At 36.0% G+C, this 18,646-nt stretch overlaps 1 protein-coding gene across 3 annotated transcripts in view; it reads left to right on the top strand.

Moving 5' to 3' along the window:
- Positions 1-18,646, top strand: part of SESTD1 (SEC14 and spectrin domain containing 1) — a 151,364-nt gene that overhangs the window by 78,535 nt on the left and 54,183 nt on the right. For all 3 annotated transcript variants that reach the window (XM_054477411.2, XM_054477412.2, XM_054477414.2), the window contains 2 exons: positions 5,087-5,177; positions 9,406-9,519. In XM_054477411.2, the coding sequence (XP_054333386.1) occupies positions 5,087-5,177; positions 9,406-9,519 (205 nt within the window). The remainder of the gene's footprint in view (positions 1-5,086; positions 5,178-9,405; positions 9,520-18,646) is intronic.

Raw genomic sequence — 18,646 nt, 5'->3', positions numbered from 1 at the left:
ACTCAGAGGTTATGGTTACTTGCCCAAGATCTCACACCTAGTGAGTCGCACAGCTGGGATGAGAGTCCACGATTCCTGACACCAATTTAGAGCCTTTTTGTACTTCAAATGAATAGAATTCAGTGTAGTTGCATCTCATGTGAAGTCCAGTTCTGAGGTTCAAATGAAAAGCAAAAACTCCTAATTGTCAAAGTTACTCTTGAAAAATGCCTGAGGGTGGATCAGAGACTGTATTATCTTTCCATGAACATGTTAGGTTTTCCTTCAGCATTGGAGCAAGTTATTCTTGGCTTGTGATTAGATTTGTTTTAAGAAAATGCATGTTTGTGTATACTGGAATCACATTTAGTTCAACAGGATGCTCACCCTGTTAGAGGCACTGGGTAACTGAGGGAGGCTAAAGGACCAGCAGATTCATTCACATCTCCGGGCTCATGTTCACTCTGGCGTGGATAAGCAGGAAGTACAGTGGAAGGCAAAATAGCCTATACTATTTAAATTTTCTCTTTCTCATGTAAATGTACATATGATGTTCCTCCAGTGTAAATGATGAATCAGTTTCTGCATATCTACACGTACCTGCCAACTAGCAGAGAAGGTGTAAGTTGAAGCAAGATGAAAGAACTCATTCTAGCAAGGCAAAATAGATACCTGGATACTTTATTTCTTATGATTGTTTTGCTAAAGTTTGGCCTTCTCAAATATTCATGAAAACTCGATCCTTCTGCTTTCTTGGATCAGCCTCCCATAATTTTGGGATTAACAAACGTGGCTGTCAGCTTTTTATCCATACTTGCCATTTCCTTAGAGAGCTAAGGTGTTTTTGATCTCTCCATTGCGATGCTAGAGAGCAGTTAACTAGATGTGTGATCTTAAAACCAATGTTTTTCATTCAGAATTTCCACCACTCGGGAGTGCTTTTAAAACGTAACCCCCCAACATTTTATTAAAATGTTCATATATGCAGAAAAGTTGAAGGAATTATACGGTGACACCCATATGTCCACCACTTAGAAAATCTAAAACTAATATTGTACTTTGTTTTATCACGTTATCTCCCATGTTTCACCCCTCTTTTTGTCCTAGGAATGTTTTTAAGTTTACCCTAGCAGATCAGACCCAGCATGTGTCTAGAAAGGTTTTTTTCATTTCTGGTATATCTACATTCTTTTGTGACCTGCTTTTGTCTCCCAGCTTCCAGCTGTTAATGTTTAACTCCTTGCAGCTGTGAACATCTGCCGACATCTCCAGCAGTGTAGCTAGCTAAGGTAGCCTCTTCCTAATAGATGTCCAAAATTGTTTTTTTCGTGCAATGACTATCTTAACATTTTGAATATAATAGCTTTTCAAAATTCTTGCAAAAATAAAAAGAAATTACTCAATTTCTTATACTTTGTGCTTATTTTTAATGAACACAGGGACAAAGTGTGATATATAGCTATTTTAAGTGGGTAACCTAGCACAGTTGAGAATGGAAGCGTTTCTTGACTCTTTTCTACACAGGTTGGCCCTAAGTTTGTTTTGTGTTTCAGATACTAAGTGTACAGTATTTTGGATATTCATGAGTGCTATGAAAACAAAGCATGAAAAGAGTCAGAGTGATAGAGTGGTGACACTTTACAAAATAAGATATTTTACCAGAGATGATTGAAAGGAGAGGCAGACCCTACAGAATCTGATCAACGAGTGTTGAAGACAGTGAGTAGGAAGTACAAAGACCCTGAGGCAGGAGCAGGTTTAACATGTTCTGGGAACATCAGGGAGGCTAGTGTGGCTGGAACAGTTTGAGAGAGGAACACAGTGCTGGGAGGGGGATCAGAAGAGAGTCAGGAGTCAGGTCATGGAAGACCATGTAGGCAATGGCTTCCATTCTGAATGAGATGGAAAGCTATTGTCATGTCTGAGGAGTGATGTGATGTGTGTCATCTAACATTATTAAAGGCCGTCCGTATTTAAAGCACAGTGCTAGAAGCTGCCAAGACATTTGTAAGATAACATTCTTGCTTTCTGGAAGCATATTATCTAATGAAGATGAATTGTAAACAAGTAATTATAATAAAAGCATAAGTGAAATTAGTGCCATTATGTAAGTACCAGCAGAGCTGTATGAGTGGAAGAGAAGGAGCCTTTAGTTGTAATCAAAGAAATGAGTGAAGATCTGCAGGATGTTGGCCCCAAGAAATCCACTAATATTGTCTTCTGTGTCAAAATTGAGTGGACTGTTTAGACAGCTTCACCTTTACATAGCTGTTTCAACTCAGCTATGTCACCCTTGAAAGGCTCAGCTGGACTAGGAACTAGGAGGCTGGGTCTTAGATTTTTTTTTTTCTATTACTGTTCTTAAAGTATAGTTATAAAGATGCTAACAGTGGCTATAGGAATTTGTTATTAATGGCACTTCAGGTCCTACAACAGGCCCTTTATAAAGGGTATAACATGCTTCTAAATTAAATATGTTGTTAAAAGCAGTTTAAGCCATCATTCCACTTACAGGGATGAAGCAAAAAACAAAACTATTTCCTTTCAAGTACCTGAAAGACCACTTGGTCTGGCAATTTTGAAATAGTTCTCTTTGGATTCTGTGTATTTTCATTATCCATCTTAGTAAAATGTGAGAATGTGACAGAGTTAAGCATGTTTCTAAGTACTCTGAAAGATAAATTTAGAGTATTTTATTCCTTTAAGATCACTACAGATGGTATTTGCAAGCTTCATTACTTTCTTAGTCTTAATGTACAGATTAATTTATAGTGTGCTTTGAAATATAAATGTATTGCTTGTATAAAATGTATTTAACAAAATGGTTGTGTAACCTGCATCTCAGGGATACAGATGCCAGTGTTGAGAAAGTATCACATTATGAGAATGGCACATGGCACATTTCTGTTTGTGGGAAGGCCCTCTCCTGGACTGCTGTGTCGTAGCTTTCCTTCCTGAAAAAGGCATTGGTAGAATCCCTGTATTGTTGCCACTACTCCAGACCACTCAACAGCCAGCTACCCTGCCTAGCTGATCACTCTTGGGCTTGTGTCCTCTCTTATGTCATGGTGGTCTTCTTAGATGTTTTGTTGGTGGAGAACTCCAGGAGTCCCCTCATTACTTGAGCCCACAGATAGTCATTGTGTGTCAGGTTTGCTTCTCTCCACAAGTCTTTTATTTTTTTTTTAAATAGAGATGGAGTCTTGCTGGTCTCCCGTGCTGGCCTCAAACTCCTTGGCTCAAGCCATCCTCTTGCCCTAGTCTCCCAGAGTGCTAAGATTAGAGACATGAGGCACCACACCTAGCCCCCTCTGCAAGTCTTTTATTTTCTTTTGCTAACCCGCAAGTGATCACTGTATTAGCCTTACCTTTAGTTTTTCCCAAAGAATATTTGGTGGATCCTTTATCTTGTGATGCACATCCAAAAATAAAGTACTTTTGTTTTATTGAGATATAATTCACATGTCATAAAAATCATCTTTTTAAAGTAGACAATTTGGTGATTTTTAGTATATTCTCAGGTTGTGCATCCATTATGCTATCTAATTTCAGAACATTTTTATCAGCCCAAAATAAACCTTGTTCCCATTGGCACTCCCTCTCCATTCTTCCCTCCTAACCCTTGTCAACCACTGATCTGCTTTCTGTCTCTAGGTTTGCCTATTCTGGACATTTCATATAAATGGAATCATTCAATGTGTGTCCTTTTGTGTCTGGCGTCTTTTACTTAGCATAATATTTTCAAGGTTTAGCCATGTTTTAGCATCTGTCAGTACTTCATTCTTTTTTTATGGCTGAATAATGTCTCATTGTTTGGTTATACTGTGTTTTGTTTTTCTCTTCATTAGTTGGTGGACATTTGGATTGTTTCTACTCTTCAGCTATTATGAATTATTCTGCTATGAATGTTTACATGCAGTTTTTTGTGTGAACATATGCATCAGTTTGCCTTACCTCTTGAATACTCTTTTGTTTACTTTGGAAGCTCAGCTTCTGTCCTTGCCTGTTCCCTCCCACTCTAAACTTTTAGCAATATCATCCTCATTTCTTGTGGTCTTACTGTTTCTTGGTAGAACAGGACATGACTTCTCCAAGAGCCTTCTTGGAACTAGTGTGCATGCTTGGAGGGAGAAGAGGAGGACTAGTAAAGTCCCCTGAACTGTTGGTGGATTTAAATCCCAGGAAAAGGTCTGTTTATTTTTTCCTAAAATGTATGTAACTGGGAACAGTTTGGATAGGGACAGGTTTCACTACCAAAATCTTGCTCTGGTAAGCAAAGCTATAGTTCCATTTACTGTATTGGAAGGAGGGCAGTTGAGATCCTTACATTAAGTTGTTAAGTAAACACAATAATGATAATGATACGTATGTAGTTTTGGCCTTTAGAATGGAGTTTTTCCCTCCGGAAGTTGTTGCGTTTACTAGGTTAGACTTCTGGGAAGTGTTTAGTTAATACTTAAATCACTCAGTGTAATACAGGAATCCAACACTGAAGATAATATTTTGCTGGTCCTGTGACTGAGAATGCAAAAGTGAGAGCAGAAGTGGGTTAGAGATGGTCTGTCCAAGCTTTTGAATCAGCAAGTTCTACCTCATCTCATTAAACTTCTCCAAAAGAACGCTAAGAAGCCCATTATTGTGGTTTATTAATAACTTACTTTATTTTCTATCTGTTTTGAACTATCACTTCACAAATCTTATACTTCTGGCAGGAAGGTGAGACAAGAAATAAATAACACATTTGGCAATTAGTAACTTACTTCACTGTGATCCCATTTTACAGATGAAGAAATTGAGAGACTAGTAGGACTGTTTGAATGTTGCTTTGATTTCTTTACTTTTTAAGACATTGACTTTTATGCTTTTAGAATAATTTTCTTGCCACATTAGTTTGTAAATTGTGAACATTTCCTAAAATGAGAAAAATAAATTGCTTGAGAAAATGAAAGGATACTCTCAAGAATTTTATTTATTGACGATGTAAACTAAACCAAGTGAGATTAATTCTACTCCATATGCGATTAAGTTTTAAACCTTCTTTATTTAGAATTATGAAGAACGAAATCTGGAGCTTGTTTTAATGCTTTGTAATTTTGTTTTGTTTCAGTGAGAAGTGTAAGGCTAGAGGATTTACTGTGATTGTGGATGGCAGAAAATCACAGTGGAATGTGGTGAAAACAGTAGTCGTAATGCTACAGGTAATTTTGGTTTTGTCTATCAGGAAATGGTTTTTATTTTACAGCAACAGATCCTGGTGAAAATGGCAAATGCATTTAATTTATTGGACTGTGCCTGGCTTCCTAGCAGTGACTGAGTTGTGAAAATGCACTTATCACTATTGGATTGTTCAAATTCAACTCCTTAGGTTTGAATTTAAGCAGTTAAGTAAATCTCACCTCTATTCTAATAGGTTTGTAAATGAAAATAATATGTCATGTTTAAGTAATTTAAGAAAGGAGGCCAGTGATTTTAAATGCATGAGCATTGAAATGATGAGACTCACCTGGGAGCTTTTGCATGCTCTGGTGTCTGTATCATTCTCCCTCTTGCACCCCATTCTGAAACTATAGGTGGGTGGTAGGATTGGTTAAGTGTAGTTCGAAGAAACTTCTCAGGTGATTCTGGCATGTCTTTCTCTTCTAGTCCCCTATTTCCTACATAAAGCATCAGGATTCACAATGATCTTACTATTTATTTGTAGCCCAGAAGAAACTTACTTAACAGCTGTGTCCTCAGGAATTTCAGCCCCTCACAAATTAACATTTAATAAACATCTACGATTACAAACTTTTTGAGATCTGATGCCAGTCTTGTGTTTTATATTTCCTCATGTTCCACACAGAATGTTTATGTGATCCCCTGGCATGTAGTAGGCACCCAGTAGACATTTGTTGATTTATTTTAAGGGTATTGAAGATATGATTTGAAAAGGAAAAGTGAAACATTTGAGTGATGTGGAGGGCAGATTGCTCTCATGCACTTGACCTTCTGTAGAAGGGCTTCTAGAGAGGTAAAATTTGAATTATCCAATTTAAATGAAAGTAAAGAGGGCCTTCCTCACAGGTACTCTGACTTACATATAGCTCATAATGAAGCAAATACAATGAGAGTAGTTGATGGCAGGCCAGTCTAGGGGAAACATAAGTTGGTAGTAACATGGAATCATAAATATTCACTTAAGTGGATATCAGTGATATTGAAAGAAAGATCAAGAATTTTAAATGAATTCAACAAATAAGGTAGCTACTTTAGGGTTCTGTGGAAAGGTATATAATTTTAAAATTTAAATGATAACTAAGGAGAATGGTTTTTAGTGCTTTATCATTTATTTAGGTTAATTGGGAGAAAGGGATTCAAGGGATAGGAACAAAGTGGTAATTTTAGGTTTTAGTTCTAGTTTTAGTGCTTATTATGTTTTTGGTACCGTGCTAAGTTTGCTATATAAATTATCTCATTTAATTTTGGCCTCACAACCTTAAAGAGGTCAACGAGGCTCAAGGATTTTAAATAACTTAAAATTGGAACTTAGTATAGACTAAGTAAGCCCCAGGCCTTGACTTTATTCATTTTAAAATGTGTATTTACCAGTGGCATGTATCTAAGGTGGTCTCTGAATTTTCTACCCATTGCCTCAATCTTCTTAAATGTTTGGCTTAAACTTTTCATCATTAGAATCCGCCCACCCCACCTTTTTTTTTTTTTTTTTTTTTTTTAAGTCAGGGACTCACTTTGTCACTCAGCCTGGAGTGCAGTTGCATGGCTTACTGAAGCCTCCAGCTCCTGGGCTCAGGCAGTCCTCCTGCCTCAGCCCCCTGAGTAGTTGGGACTGGAGGTGAGCGCCACCACACCTGGCTACTTTTTTTATTTTGTAGAGACTGTATTGCTCCAGCTGGTCTCAAACTCCTGAGCTCAGGTGATCCTTCTGCTTCAGCCTCCCAAATCGCTGAGATTACAGGCTAGAATCACTCTTTGGGTTAGAAAGGACATAGCCTCTGCAGGATCAGTTTTTAAGGGAGCACAAATTGGTGTCCTAAAATAACTTTTTCTTTGAAAAAAAAAGTGCTTCCAGCACTTTTATATTTCAAACCTTGAGAATTAACTCTTCTCTGTGAAAGTTGTTAAAATAACTATTAGGTAAGAAATCCATTAATTGTGACCTTGTGTTCTTCCTTTCATCCTGTCATTCAACTGTGTCACAGATGAGCTGTTTGGGACTTGCTGTTTGAACTGGACTTTGATCAGTGGCAGTTTTGAAGAACAAACAATGGATGATTTAATCCCCTCTTGCGATTTCTTTTCTGATAGGTATTTTAACAACTTTTGGATTTACTAATAGTTAACATTTTCAGAAGTTGCAATGACCTTTTTACTTCTAGTCAAACAGTTTCTACATATGAAGTCATTCATTGCTTTCATCTCGGAAGGTGTTGGAACCAGCTGTTTGGAACCCCACAGTGCCTATAATTGGTATTCTCTAAAATGAGGGGTGTGGTTTCTCTTGTTTCTCACAGCTTTCATATTCAATGATTTTGAAATAGTAATCTTCCACAAGGCAATATATGAATAAAGCTCAAATTTATCTTAAATTTTCCAGCCCCTCTGATAAAAGTTTTGATACCATTGAATTTATTTTACTTACCTTAGTCACAATCCAGTTGTTTCAGAGGATGCTGGATTTACGATGTGTGCATGTTTACCTCCAAAGGTTTTCCATTTTTCCCTGAATAGTAATAATAGTAATTATTATTATAATTATTCAGTGCTGCAATTTATGGTCTAGAACAGAGGTTGGGCCCTTGAATTTATTAAGTTTTATTGGAGCTCAGCCATGCCCATTCATTTATATGTTGTGTGTGGCTGCTTTCATACTATCCTGACAGAACTGAGTGGTAGCAATAGAGACATTATGGCCTGCAAAGCTTAAAATAACTTATTATCTGGACCTTTCGGAAAGAATGTATTGACCCCAGGTTCAGAGCATATGAAGTAGTCTAGTAGAACTTTAGAGTCAGACAGAGGTGGTTTCTATTCAGCTCAATGACTTTTTAACTCTGTTATCTTAGACAAGTGACTTTGTTTCTCTGAAGCTCAAATTACTCTCCTGTAAAATTAAGAGAATGAGATCTACTTGTTAATGAGGATTCATTTATTTAACAAATATTTATAGCATGTGTTCTATTATATATGTGAGACATTTGTCATAAACACTAGAAATATAGAGGTGACAGGATAGATAAGGTACCTGCCATTGGGAAGGTTTTATTATCTTTATTATTTTATATTCTACTTGAAGAGTTAGACAATAAGCAGTTAAGCAAATGTAACAGCCCATGGTGATAAATGCTATGAAGAAAAATACAGCAGTAAAAGAGACTGAGTCACATGATGCCACTTTAGGTAGGGTAGACAGGGAAGGCCTCTCTGAAGAGGGAATATTTGAATAGAATCTTAAATAAACTGAGGGAGCACTCCTAGGTATAAGGCAAAGGACATTCCAGATAGAGGAAATAGCATGGACAAAGACCTGAAGTGGGACAGACTTTTCATATTGCAGGAGCAGCGAGGTTAGCATGGCTGTTGTGGAGGAGTGAGCTAGGAGGGGAAGGTGTAAGATGAGATCTGAGAGGCCAACAGGGGCCTGAGCTTGAAGGGCCTTGTAGGTCTTGGGAAGTGATTTGAATTTCATTCAGAGTGCAAGAGAAAGTCAAGCAAGGAGCCTTGTAATGATGATATTTCAGAAAGCTGGATAGTTTGGCGTTGTTAACAATGCAGGCGGTAGAACTTGTTGGATTTAAGATACATTTTAAAGTTAGACTCTATAGGACTTGATAAAATATATGTGAAATATTTATTAATTCAATAAATGTTCATTTCAGTTTATTAGGTAGTATAAGTAACCATATCTAGTAAATGTGAAATTGTATTCGTCAAAGATGAGCTTTTTGTCCTCCTCTTCAAGTTAATAATCATGTAAAATCTTGGTCTTATTGTATAATGACTGATAAAAAACTTATTTTAGTGAGAAAATTGATTTTACGTCTTTTGAAGAAATTCTCCAAGATGACTGTGTTAGAAAAAATTTTTCATATTGTAGAAAAATCAAATTTAATAACTTCCCAACTAAAAATTAACTTACAGTTTAAGCTAAACATATTCCTAGTACAGAGATTCAATAAAACAAAAAGTAATTCACATGTACAATTATGCTGCATTGTTTATTTGAAGTATTTTCTGAATCACCTTATCTTTCAAGTTCTTCTTTATTGCCATGTATGTTTTGAAGTCTAGAGAATTTCTTCTTTATTATTTTAATTCTTCTCCAAAAGTTTCTTATGTAGCTTAATCTTGACTGTTTGGTAATTTATAAATTTAGTAAATTATTCATTTTACATGTGTAATTTGTAATTATTTTTCTGTATTTTATAGAATGTTGTTCCAGCTGAGGTGTCCCTTGTTTGTGTGGTAAAGCCAGATGAATTCTGGGATAAGAAAGTAACACATTTTTGTTTTTGGAAGGAAAAGGATAGACTTGGCTTTGAGGTAAATGTAATCTCTTTTTTTAAAGTCCATTATATCTTTAAAAATAGTATTTTACTGAAATTATTTTTGATGGTTCAGCATTGGTTACTAAGTAGTGCTTAAGGAATGCTTAATTAGTGCCTAAGTAATAATTAGTATATGGTCAGCATTTGGATACTTGCTGAATGAAGTATGATATTTTGTTAAAGATCATGAAAGCTTTCTTGTTTTCCATTTTCAATTGTATCATTCTTTGTTAACTTCTTTGAATAAGTAGAACCTTTGTATTTAAATTTTTTTATTGCATTATGGAGAGGAAATTTAACAAATACTAGGAAATCCTAGACATTTTGGAGTTGAAATTATAGTCTATTTTTTGTGACATGTCATGATTATTTTTTAGTATCTGGCCAGTTTTAATACATGAACACAGTTATCCATTCTTTCCTACTAACTTTTTCTCTCTTTCACTTTCCTTGTGTGATAGTGCATCTTATTGTAGGTTAGAAAAAAGCACTACGATGGAATGTAAATCTAAGCAGTTTGTCATATTCTTTCTTCCACACCTGTTAATTCTCAACTTCCCAGTAGGAGAGTTGATAAATAACAGACTTTACATTGTCTAAATAAAGTGTGGAAACTTTGAAGAATACAAAGTCTAACTCCAACCTGGTATAATATAGGCCCTTGGAATGCTTACAGTCAGATAATAAAGATTGATTTTGGAACTTGCCATATTATACACTCATTTTTATTTTTACCGAGGTCAATATCAGTGTATTTTTGATATGGAGAAAAGGTTGTTAATGTATATTGGATAGAAAGATTTGAGAAAACTTAGTTTATTCTTAAAGGAGATGACTTGAAATTTCTTAAAAATACATGGTTTTATTCTTAAAAAAATTAAGCTATAATTTACATGCAGTGAAATTAATCCATTTTAGTGTATAGTTCTGAGAGTTCTGACAAAACATATAAAACCACAATCAAGAAATCAGGAAGTGTCTCATCACCCCCAGAATTCCCCTATATGCTCCTATAGTTAACTTCTCCATTTCTAGCCCCTGACTGGTGGTAGGAAAACTGTTTCGATACTCACAAGCCTCTTCTCAGGTTTAGTAATTTGCTATATTGATTCATAGAATTCAGGGAATCACTTTACTAACATTTACTGGCTTCATATAAAGAATACAGATGAACAACCCAGATGAAGTGATACACAAAGTGCAAGGTCTAGAATGATCCAGAGCGCAGGAGCTTCTAACCCTAGGGAGTTGGGGTGCACCAGCCTCCTGGCCTGTGGACATGTTTATCAACCCAGAAACTCTCCAAATCATTGGCCATTAGTGATTAACTAACTTAGTCTCCAGCCTCTCTCCCTTCCCTGTAGGGAGAGGAGTGGCCATGAAAGTTTTCAACCCTCTAATTATGCCTTGGTATTTTTGGTGACAAGCCTTCATCTTGAATCTGTTTAGAGGCCCACAGCCACCACTCATCTTACTAACATCCAAAAAAACACTTATCACTCCAGAAATGCCAAGGATCTTATAACTCTTGTGTCAGTAACTGGGGACTGAGACCAAATACTGTAATAAAGGATGCTTCTATCACCTAGGAATTACAAGGGTTTCAGGAGTTCTGTGCCAGGAACCGGGGACAAAGAGCAAATGCATATTTCTTATATCACAGTATCACAGATGGTATCAGTTTAAACCTTTTACCCATTTTTTTAAAAAAATAAATAAGGTCTTTTTTGTTACTGGATTTTGAGAGTTTTTAATGTATTTTGTATAGAAGTCATTTATGAGACACATAATTTACAAATATTACCTCCTAGTCTATTGTTTGCCTTGTCATTCTCTTAACATTTTTCAAGAAATTTTTTTAACTATGATGAAGTCCACTTTTTCAGTTTTTTTTTTTTTGCCTTCTGATTTCACAGGTGGAGAAACAGTTTTCTTTTATGAAGAAGACTTTTGTTGTCATAATCTGAGAAATCTTTGCCTTACTCAAGGTCACAAAGATTGTCCTTGATATTTTCTTCTAAAAGTTGTATAGTTTTAGGCATTAAATTTAGATCTGTGATCTATTTTGAGTTAATGTTTGTGAGCTGTGGTCAAGAATATGTATTTTATGACTCCAGGTTTTTTTTTGTTTTTTTTTTTTTTGAGATAGAGTTTTGCTCTTGTTGCCCAGGCTGGAGTGCAGTGGTGCGACCTCGGCTCACTGCAACCTCTGCCTCCCAGGTTCAAGAGATTCTCCTGCCTCAGCCTCCCATGTAGTTGAGATTACAGGCATGCACCACCACACCCAGCTAATTTTGCATTTTTAGTAGAGATGGGGTTTCTCCACGTTAGTCATGCTGGTCTCAAACTCCCAACCTCAGGTGATCTGCCCACCTCGGCCTCCCAAAGTGCTGGGATTACAGGCATGAGGCACCGTGCCCAGCTGACTTCAGTCATTTTAAGTTTAAGGTTTGGTTTTTGACACACTATGTGTTCTATCTTGGTGATTCCCAGAATAAGTATTCTGTTGTTGGATGGAGTGTTCTGTAACTGTCAAGATGATTCATAGTGTTTTTCAGGTCTTCTCTATCCATGGTAATATTGTGTCTGCTTGTTCTTTTAATAACTGAAAGAGGAATATTGCAACCTCCAACTGTTGTATGTGGAACTATTTCTATTTTATTTCTGTCAGTTTTTGCTTCATGTGTTTTGAAGCTCTATTGTTTATTGCATAAAGATTTAGGATAGCTATGTCTTCTTGGTGAGTAGGGCCCAATTTATCATTTTTGAATGTTCTTTTTTATTCCTGATACTATATCTGGCTCTCAAGTGTACATTGTCTGATATTAATATAACTACTTCAGCATTCTGTTGATTAGTGTTAGTGTGTTGTATCTTTTCCATTCTTTTACTTTTAACTTATTTCTTTATATTTAAAATGAATTTTTTGTAGACACTATATAGTTGGATCTTGCTTTCATATCCAGTTTAACAATCTCTGTCTTTTCATGGGTAAGACTGTTTATATTTAATGCAATTATTGATATAGTTTATAAAATCTACCATCTTGCTAGATTTTATGGGGTTTTTTGTTCTTTTCTGCCTTTGGACTAAGTATTTTTTATAATTACACCTTACTCCATTATTGAGTTGTAATTTATGTCTCTTAATTATTTTAATGGTTACCTTACTGTTTACTGTATACATCTTTAATAATCAGAGTCTAACCTTCAATTATACCACTTCACATGAAATAGAAGGACCTTAAAACAGTATATCTCCAATACTTCCATCCCATTATTGTTATGCTTTTCACTTTTACTGTGCTATAAACAAACACTACGTTGCTACATTTTTTTGCTACAGATAATCTGTTTTCTTTTACAGCAATTAAAAATTTTAAATTAATTTCATATTTACTTTCATTTATGCCATTTCTGGCATTCTTCGTTTCTTTTTGGAGATTCATCTTTTTGTCTGGTGTTACATTCCTTCTGCCTAAAGTACTTCTTTTAATGTAACTAGCAGTGCAGGTCTGTTGGCATTGAATTGTCTCATTTTTTGTTTGCCTAAAGAAAATCTGTATTTCTATTTTAGTTTTGAAAATTATTTTCAAGTTATTTTTTTTTCTTTCAGCACTTTAATCATGCCGTTGACCTGTGAACAATGCAGGGGTTAGGGCCAGCAACCTCCTGTGCAGTTGAAAATTTATGTCTTAACTTCTGACTTTCCAATAACTTAAATGCTAATAGCCTACTATTGACCAAAAGCCTTACTAATAACATAAACAGTCAATTAACACAAATTTTGTATGTGTATTATACATTGTATTCTTACAATAAAATAAGCTAGAGAAAAAATGTTAAGAAAATCATAAGGAAGAGAAAATATATTTACTAAGTAGAAGTGGATCATCATAAAGTTCTCCATTCTCATTGTCTTGAGGCTGAGGAGAAAGAGGAAGTGGAGGGGTTGGTCTTACTGTCTCAGGGGTAGCAGAGGCAGAAGAAAACTCCCTTATAAGTGGACCTGTGCAATTCAGTCCTGAGTTGTTCAAGGGTCAACTGTATTTAAAAGTGCTTTGTCGCCAGGTGTGGTGGCTCTTGAAATCCCAGCACTTCGGGAGGCCAAGGCAGTGGATCACCTGAGGGTCAGAAGTTTGAGACTGGCCTGACCAATATGGTGAAACCCCGTATCTACTGAAAATACATAAATTAGCCGGGCGTGGTGGCATGTGCCTGTAGTCCCAGCTACTCGGGAGGCTGAGACAGGAGAATTGCTTGAACCCAGGAGGGACAGGTTGCAGTGAGCCGAGATCATGCCACTGCACTCCAGGCTGGGCAACAGAGTGAGACCCTGCCTCAAAAAAGAAAAAAAAGTAAAAATTAAATAAAATTAAAAGTGCTGTCTCATTGCCTTTGCCTTCTCATTGTAATGGTCGCTGACAAGAAGGCTGCTGTTATTTATATCTTTGGTTCTCTGTGTATGTTATTTGCCTTTTTTTCCCCTTTAGCCACTTTCAAGATTTTCATTTTGATTTTGGTTTTTAGCAGTTTTATTTTGCTGTATCTCTGTGTGTTCTATTTGGTATTTATTCCACTTAGTGTTCTTTGTACTTCTTAGATATCTGGTTTGATATCTGTCATCAATTTTGGAAAATGCTTATACATTCTCTTTTCAAATATTTTATCTGCTCTTTTTCTGTTTCCTCTGGAACTCCATTTGGATGTATGATACAATATTTGAAATTTTCTCACCATTTTCTTTGGTCTCCTGTTTTATTTTTATCCCTGTGTCTTTCTCTTTGTGTTTCAGTTTAGGTATTTTCTCTTGATCCATTTTCAAGTTCACTCTTTGTTTCTTTGGTTGTGTTAAGTTTGTTGATGAGACCATTGAAAATTACCATGCTTTTGATTTGTAGCATTTCTATTTGACTTTTCCTTAGAGTTTCTATCTCTTTGCTGAAATTCCTCATCTGTCCTTGCGTGTTATTTTTCATTCTCTATAGCATCAGTATCTTAAATTTCCTATCTGATAGTCCTTATATCTGCATCTGTCTTACTCCACTTATGTTGTTTGCTTTGTTTCTTGACAGTGGGTCATTTTCTTTCCTTTTTTGTGTGTGCCTTGTTATTTTTTACTGAATGTTAGACATCTTGTTTAGGACAGTAAAGACTGAGGTGTAGGTAGTATTTGTGCCTGCACATGGACTTATCATGCCCTTTTCCTAGGCTTTTGATAGCATAAGGGAAGGGTTGAGTTCTAACCAGGAATTGAGTTGGCTTTGGATTTTGTTGTTGCTATTATTTTCCTCAGTGCACCACGGGCTTCTAATTTCTCTAGAGTTACTTTGTGTTGAAGATGGGGGCTGGTTTGCCAGAGAATTTTGCTTTTTCATTATTTGTTCTACCCTCTGCTCTAGGTCTTTCCTTTGTACCTGTGCCTCAGAGAAAGTCTGTATACAGTTGACCCTCAGCAATAGGCTGCTGTTACTTGTTATTCAGTATTTGTTAGAGAGGCATTCTCTGTTGTTCTTATTCAGCCTCAATCTTAGGTAGGCTCTGTGTCCCTCAGCCTAGTGGGTAATGTTGCCCCTCCCCCAGTTTTGGGAACCTATGATAGTTCGGGTTTATAATATATTCCTGTCTCTACTCCCTCCCCTGTGATAGTCTTGTCTTTTCCCTTCTTCCACCTGTGATGGGACTTCAGTTGTCCTCTATGTGGTGGGACTTCAGTTGTCCTCTAAGGTCAGCAGGATTTTCAGTCCTTTCCGCAGCACTCTTAGATTTTTTTTTTTCATAGGAGAGATAGCATTGAAGATTTTGGGCTGTGCTTCATGCCTTTCCATTAGTGGCTGCTCTTCCCCTCACCCAGGCCTGTGCTCCAAGAGAGGCTTTTTCAAATCTCTTATTCCTCTTATTTCCAGTCTTTCTCATGACTCCTGCAGAGATCTTTCCCCTAGAGATTCAGCCTCCAAGTGAGTATGAATTCTTCTTGCGTCTATACTTCCCATGGGTTCTGTACTTTCACACTAGCCCACATTTGGCCTTAGTGATTCATTAAAAATTTTAACCTAAATTCCTACCTGGCTGGCATCAGGTCTGGCATTTTTCCCAGGTAAGCAAGTACTCCAGTTCCATCTTCTTGAAGATGCAGATCTTTCCTTAGATTCCGGGTTAATTGGTTTCCTTGTGAATTTAGCTCTCCAGTGGCTTCAGAAAAGTTGTAGTTTTTCGGATTAACTTGCATTTTTTTGGTCATTGTTATATAAGAGTTGGAGCCATGCTCTTTCCAACTTTCTACATCCTAAGTAGGAGCCAGAATTTTTTCCCAGTTTTCTCTTCAACTTTTGTCATTGGTAGACTTGACTATTATGTAGACTTTGTGGAAGGATGTGTGCCAGTAATGTAAGGGAAGATGACCAAGGCTGCTGGATCACATTAGGAAGGGTGTTGCCCTGGTAGTTGATTGGAAAACTGCGCCCCAACAAAAAGAGACAAAAGCATAGTGAGGGAAGAAAGTAAAAGCTGAAGCCAGGAGGTCTGAATGTTGCTTCAAGAGTCAGAAGCATGGTGAGTGAAGACTTCAGACAGCCAGTGAGGTCTGCAGTTCATGGCCTGGGGCATGCAGGGAATGTTGCTCTGAGACAATGCAAAGTGAACCAGGGGCAAATAGCCGAAACTAAAGCTATGAACACCCAGTACCACGGAAGATCCCTTTTATGAGGCACCTGTCACATCCTGCTTAAACTATATAGGCATCTGCTCAGAGATGCTCTGGTAGTTGGGTCTTATGTTATATAAATTAATAGTGACTAAATACCCTGCATCTTGGAGGATAAAATAGAAGACAGAATTTCTGTCTACCTTGATGTGGTGTCATAGATTGTTGTTTTAAAACAGAAGCATTAAAACTTCTTATATCAATATGTTTTCTTAGACATTGAAGAGATTCAGGTAGGATATTTTCTCAAGTAAGAAAGCACTAGGCACTTATTAAAAGCCCAATTTCCTAATGAGGTGAGAGTAATTTCAAATGCTGGTTAATACGCTGCCAGGCAAACCCGGCTTTAAGGGGGCAGTTCAACACTATCCATTAAATGATACTTAGAGCTCTATATAATTAAATCCAACATAGATGCTTGTTTAATTGCAAATTATTTTTCTTGATATTATTTTGGATAATTTAGGCTGTTGTAATTAAGCCTGTGTTTGTACATCTGGTATAAATATTTAAAAAAATATTTTAAAAACTTTGTTAAGAGTAGTGGTGATCCTGTAAGCATAAATGTATGTTTTACCTTATAAAATTAAATTATCTGCAACAAAGATTTATTACCAGCTGTCCACAATGCTCATCAAGTATACACCCAGTGGTCATTTTGGTGACACCTTGTTCCCACATGATTTCTTGTTTTCTTGCCCATGATACTTTCTAAATTTTTTCTTCTAGGTAACCTCCTTCCTATTCACTCCTCCAGTGTTTTTTCATCAGCAATTGAATATTCATCTCTCATTGCTAACCTTAATATTTCTCTATATATCCTTCCTATCTCTGACATAGATACCTACCTGTTCATTTTCCTTTTTAGCAACTCAGATATTATATTCAAGTACTTCGTATCCTTCAGCAGCGTTACCTGGTGACTGTGATAGGTTTTGCTGGTTTGATGATAGTGTCTATATTCTGTCTAATGACAAGATAAAATTGAGGTCATACTAGCATTAATCTTGTCCTCAAATGGAGAGATTAATTATCAAAAGGATCTCCACTCTCCTTTTTTGTCACTCATTAAAGTGTTGTTTATTTAATGTTAACCAGCACCCATTCTAAATTGCTTTATTCTCTTACCTGTTAATACTGGATCTAATCATGTTCTTTTTTGAGACTATACATAATTGTAGGATCCAGGACCAAAGACTTCCATGATGCTCTTCTTTCAAGAACACCTCTGGCTCCATTTATTCTGATTCTTTCCAGTTTTTATAGAAACCTATTTTCCTTGAGTGAGAAAAATATTTTTCAACAAACAGGTACAAGCAGACATACACATCAAAATAGTATGTGTATGAACATACATACACACATGAATCTTTACTAAGTGCAGAAATACATACAAAGGCAGATTTTCATTCTGGATCTTGCACGCACATTCTTAGCAATAGTGAAATAATAATAAAACATCTCAGTGCCTACAAAATGAAAGTTTCAGTGGTAGGTTTTTGGGGAATGTTTTACTAGGAAAGGATAAGTAGTATAGTTACAGAAGGAATAATGAGAGTAAAGGAGAAACAAGTTTTTAATCTTTCTGCAAGTTAAAATTTGAGATTAAAGAAAACCTGCACAAATGTTTTATTAAAGACCATATGGTAAATACCTTTCTCTTCAAACTTGTTGAACCATGATATGTGCTAGTTAATACAATATTGTGGTTTAGTCATTTAATGTGTCTTGTCTTACCTTCTCTAGCATGTATAAAATGAAGGGGAAAAGTAATATTTATGTAGGGCTTTATTATTTTTAAACTTTATGTTTTGTATTGCATTTGAAAGGACTTAGCAAAAGTTTGAAATGCTTGTGCAGGGTAGTGATCTTTTTTTTCCTTCTTTTTTATATATATATTTTTATTCTTGTTCCCTTTATGCTGATTATTAGATTTCAGATTTCTTTGGTAATGTGAGGATAGATTTGAGATTTAGATTTGTGCTTAGCAAAATGATAGCTACTTTGAACGCAACCAGTAACGTTTTTCTTCATAAATTTAATGGTACGCATAAATATTAGAACGTTCATGGAGATGGCTGTTTGAAAATAGTTGATGAAAGTCAGAATTTCATCCACTCCACATTCTTAAATTGATAAAGCATATGTTAAAGTGTCGTTTTCCTAAAGGTGAAATCATGACTCTAATGCAAATATAAAATGAGCATAAGTCAAATACATTATTCAATTCATTGATAAATGAGGTTACCAGTAATTTGTAAGCTGTGGTTCAAAGAGCATTTGAGGAATTCCAGGTTTTTATAAGAAAAGATTGCCAACCAAATTAGATACAAAACTAATTATTGTTCTATAGATCCATAAGTTGTAAACTTTGAGGTTGTCTCTTATTCCACTGGACGGAAATATATCAGTCTCGTTAG

This window comes from Pongo pygmaeus, chromosome 11, assembly GCF_028885625.2.
Source record: "Pongo pygmaeus isolate AG05252 chromosome 11, NHGRI_mPonPyg2-v2.0_pri, whole genome shotgun sequence".
Classification (NCBI taxonomy): domain Eukaryota; kingdom Metazoa; phylum Chordata; class Mammalia; order Primates; family Hominidae; genus Pongo; species Pongo pygmaeus.
Note: the sequence above shows the minus strand (reverse complement) of the source record. Positions and strands in the feature narration are given on the sequence as shown.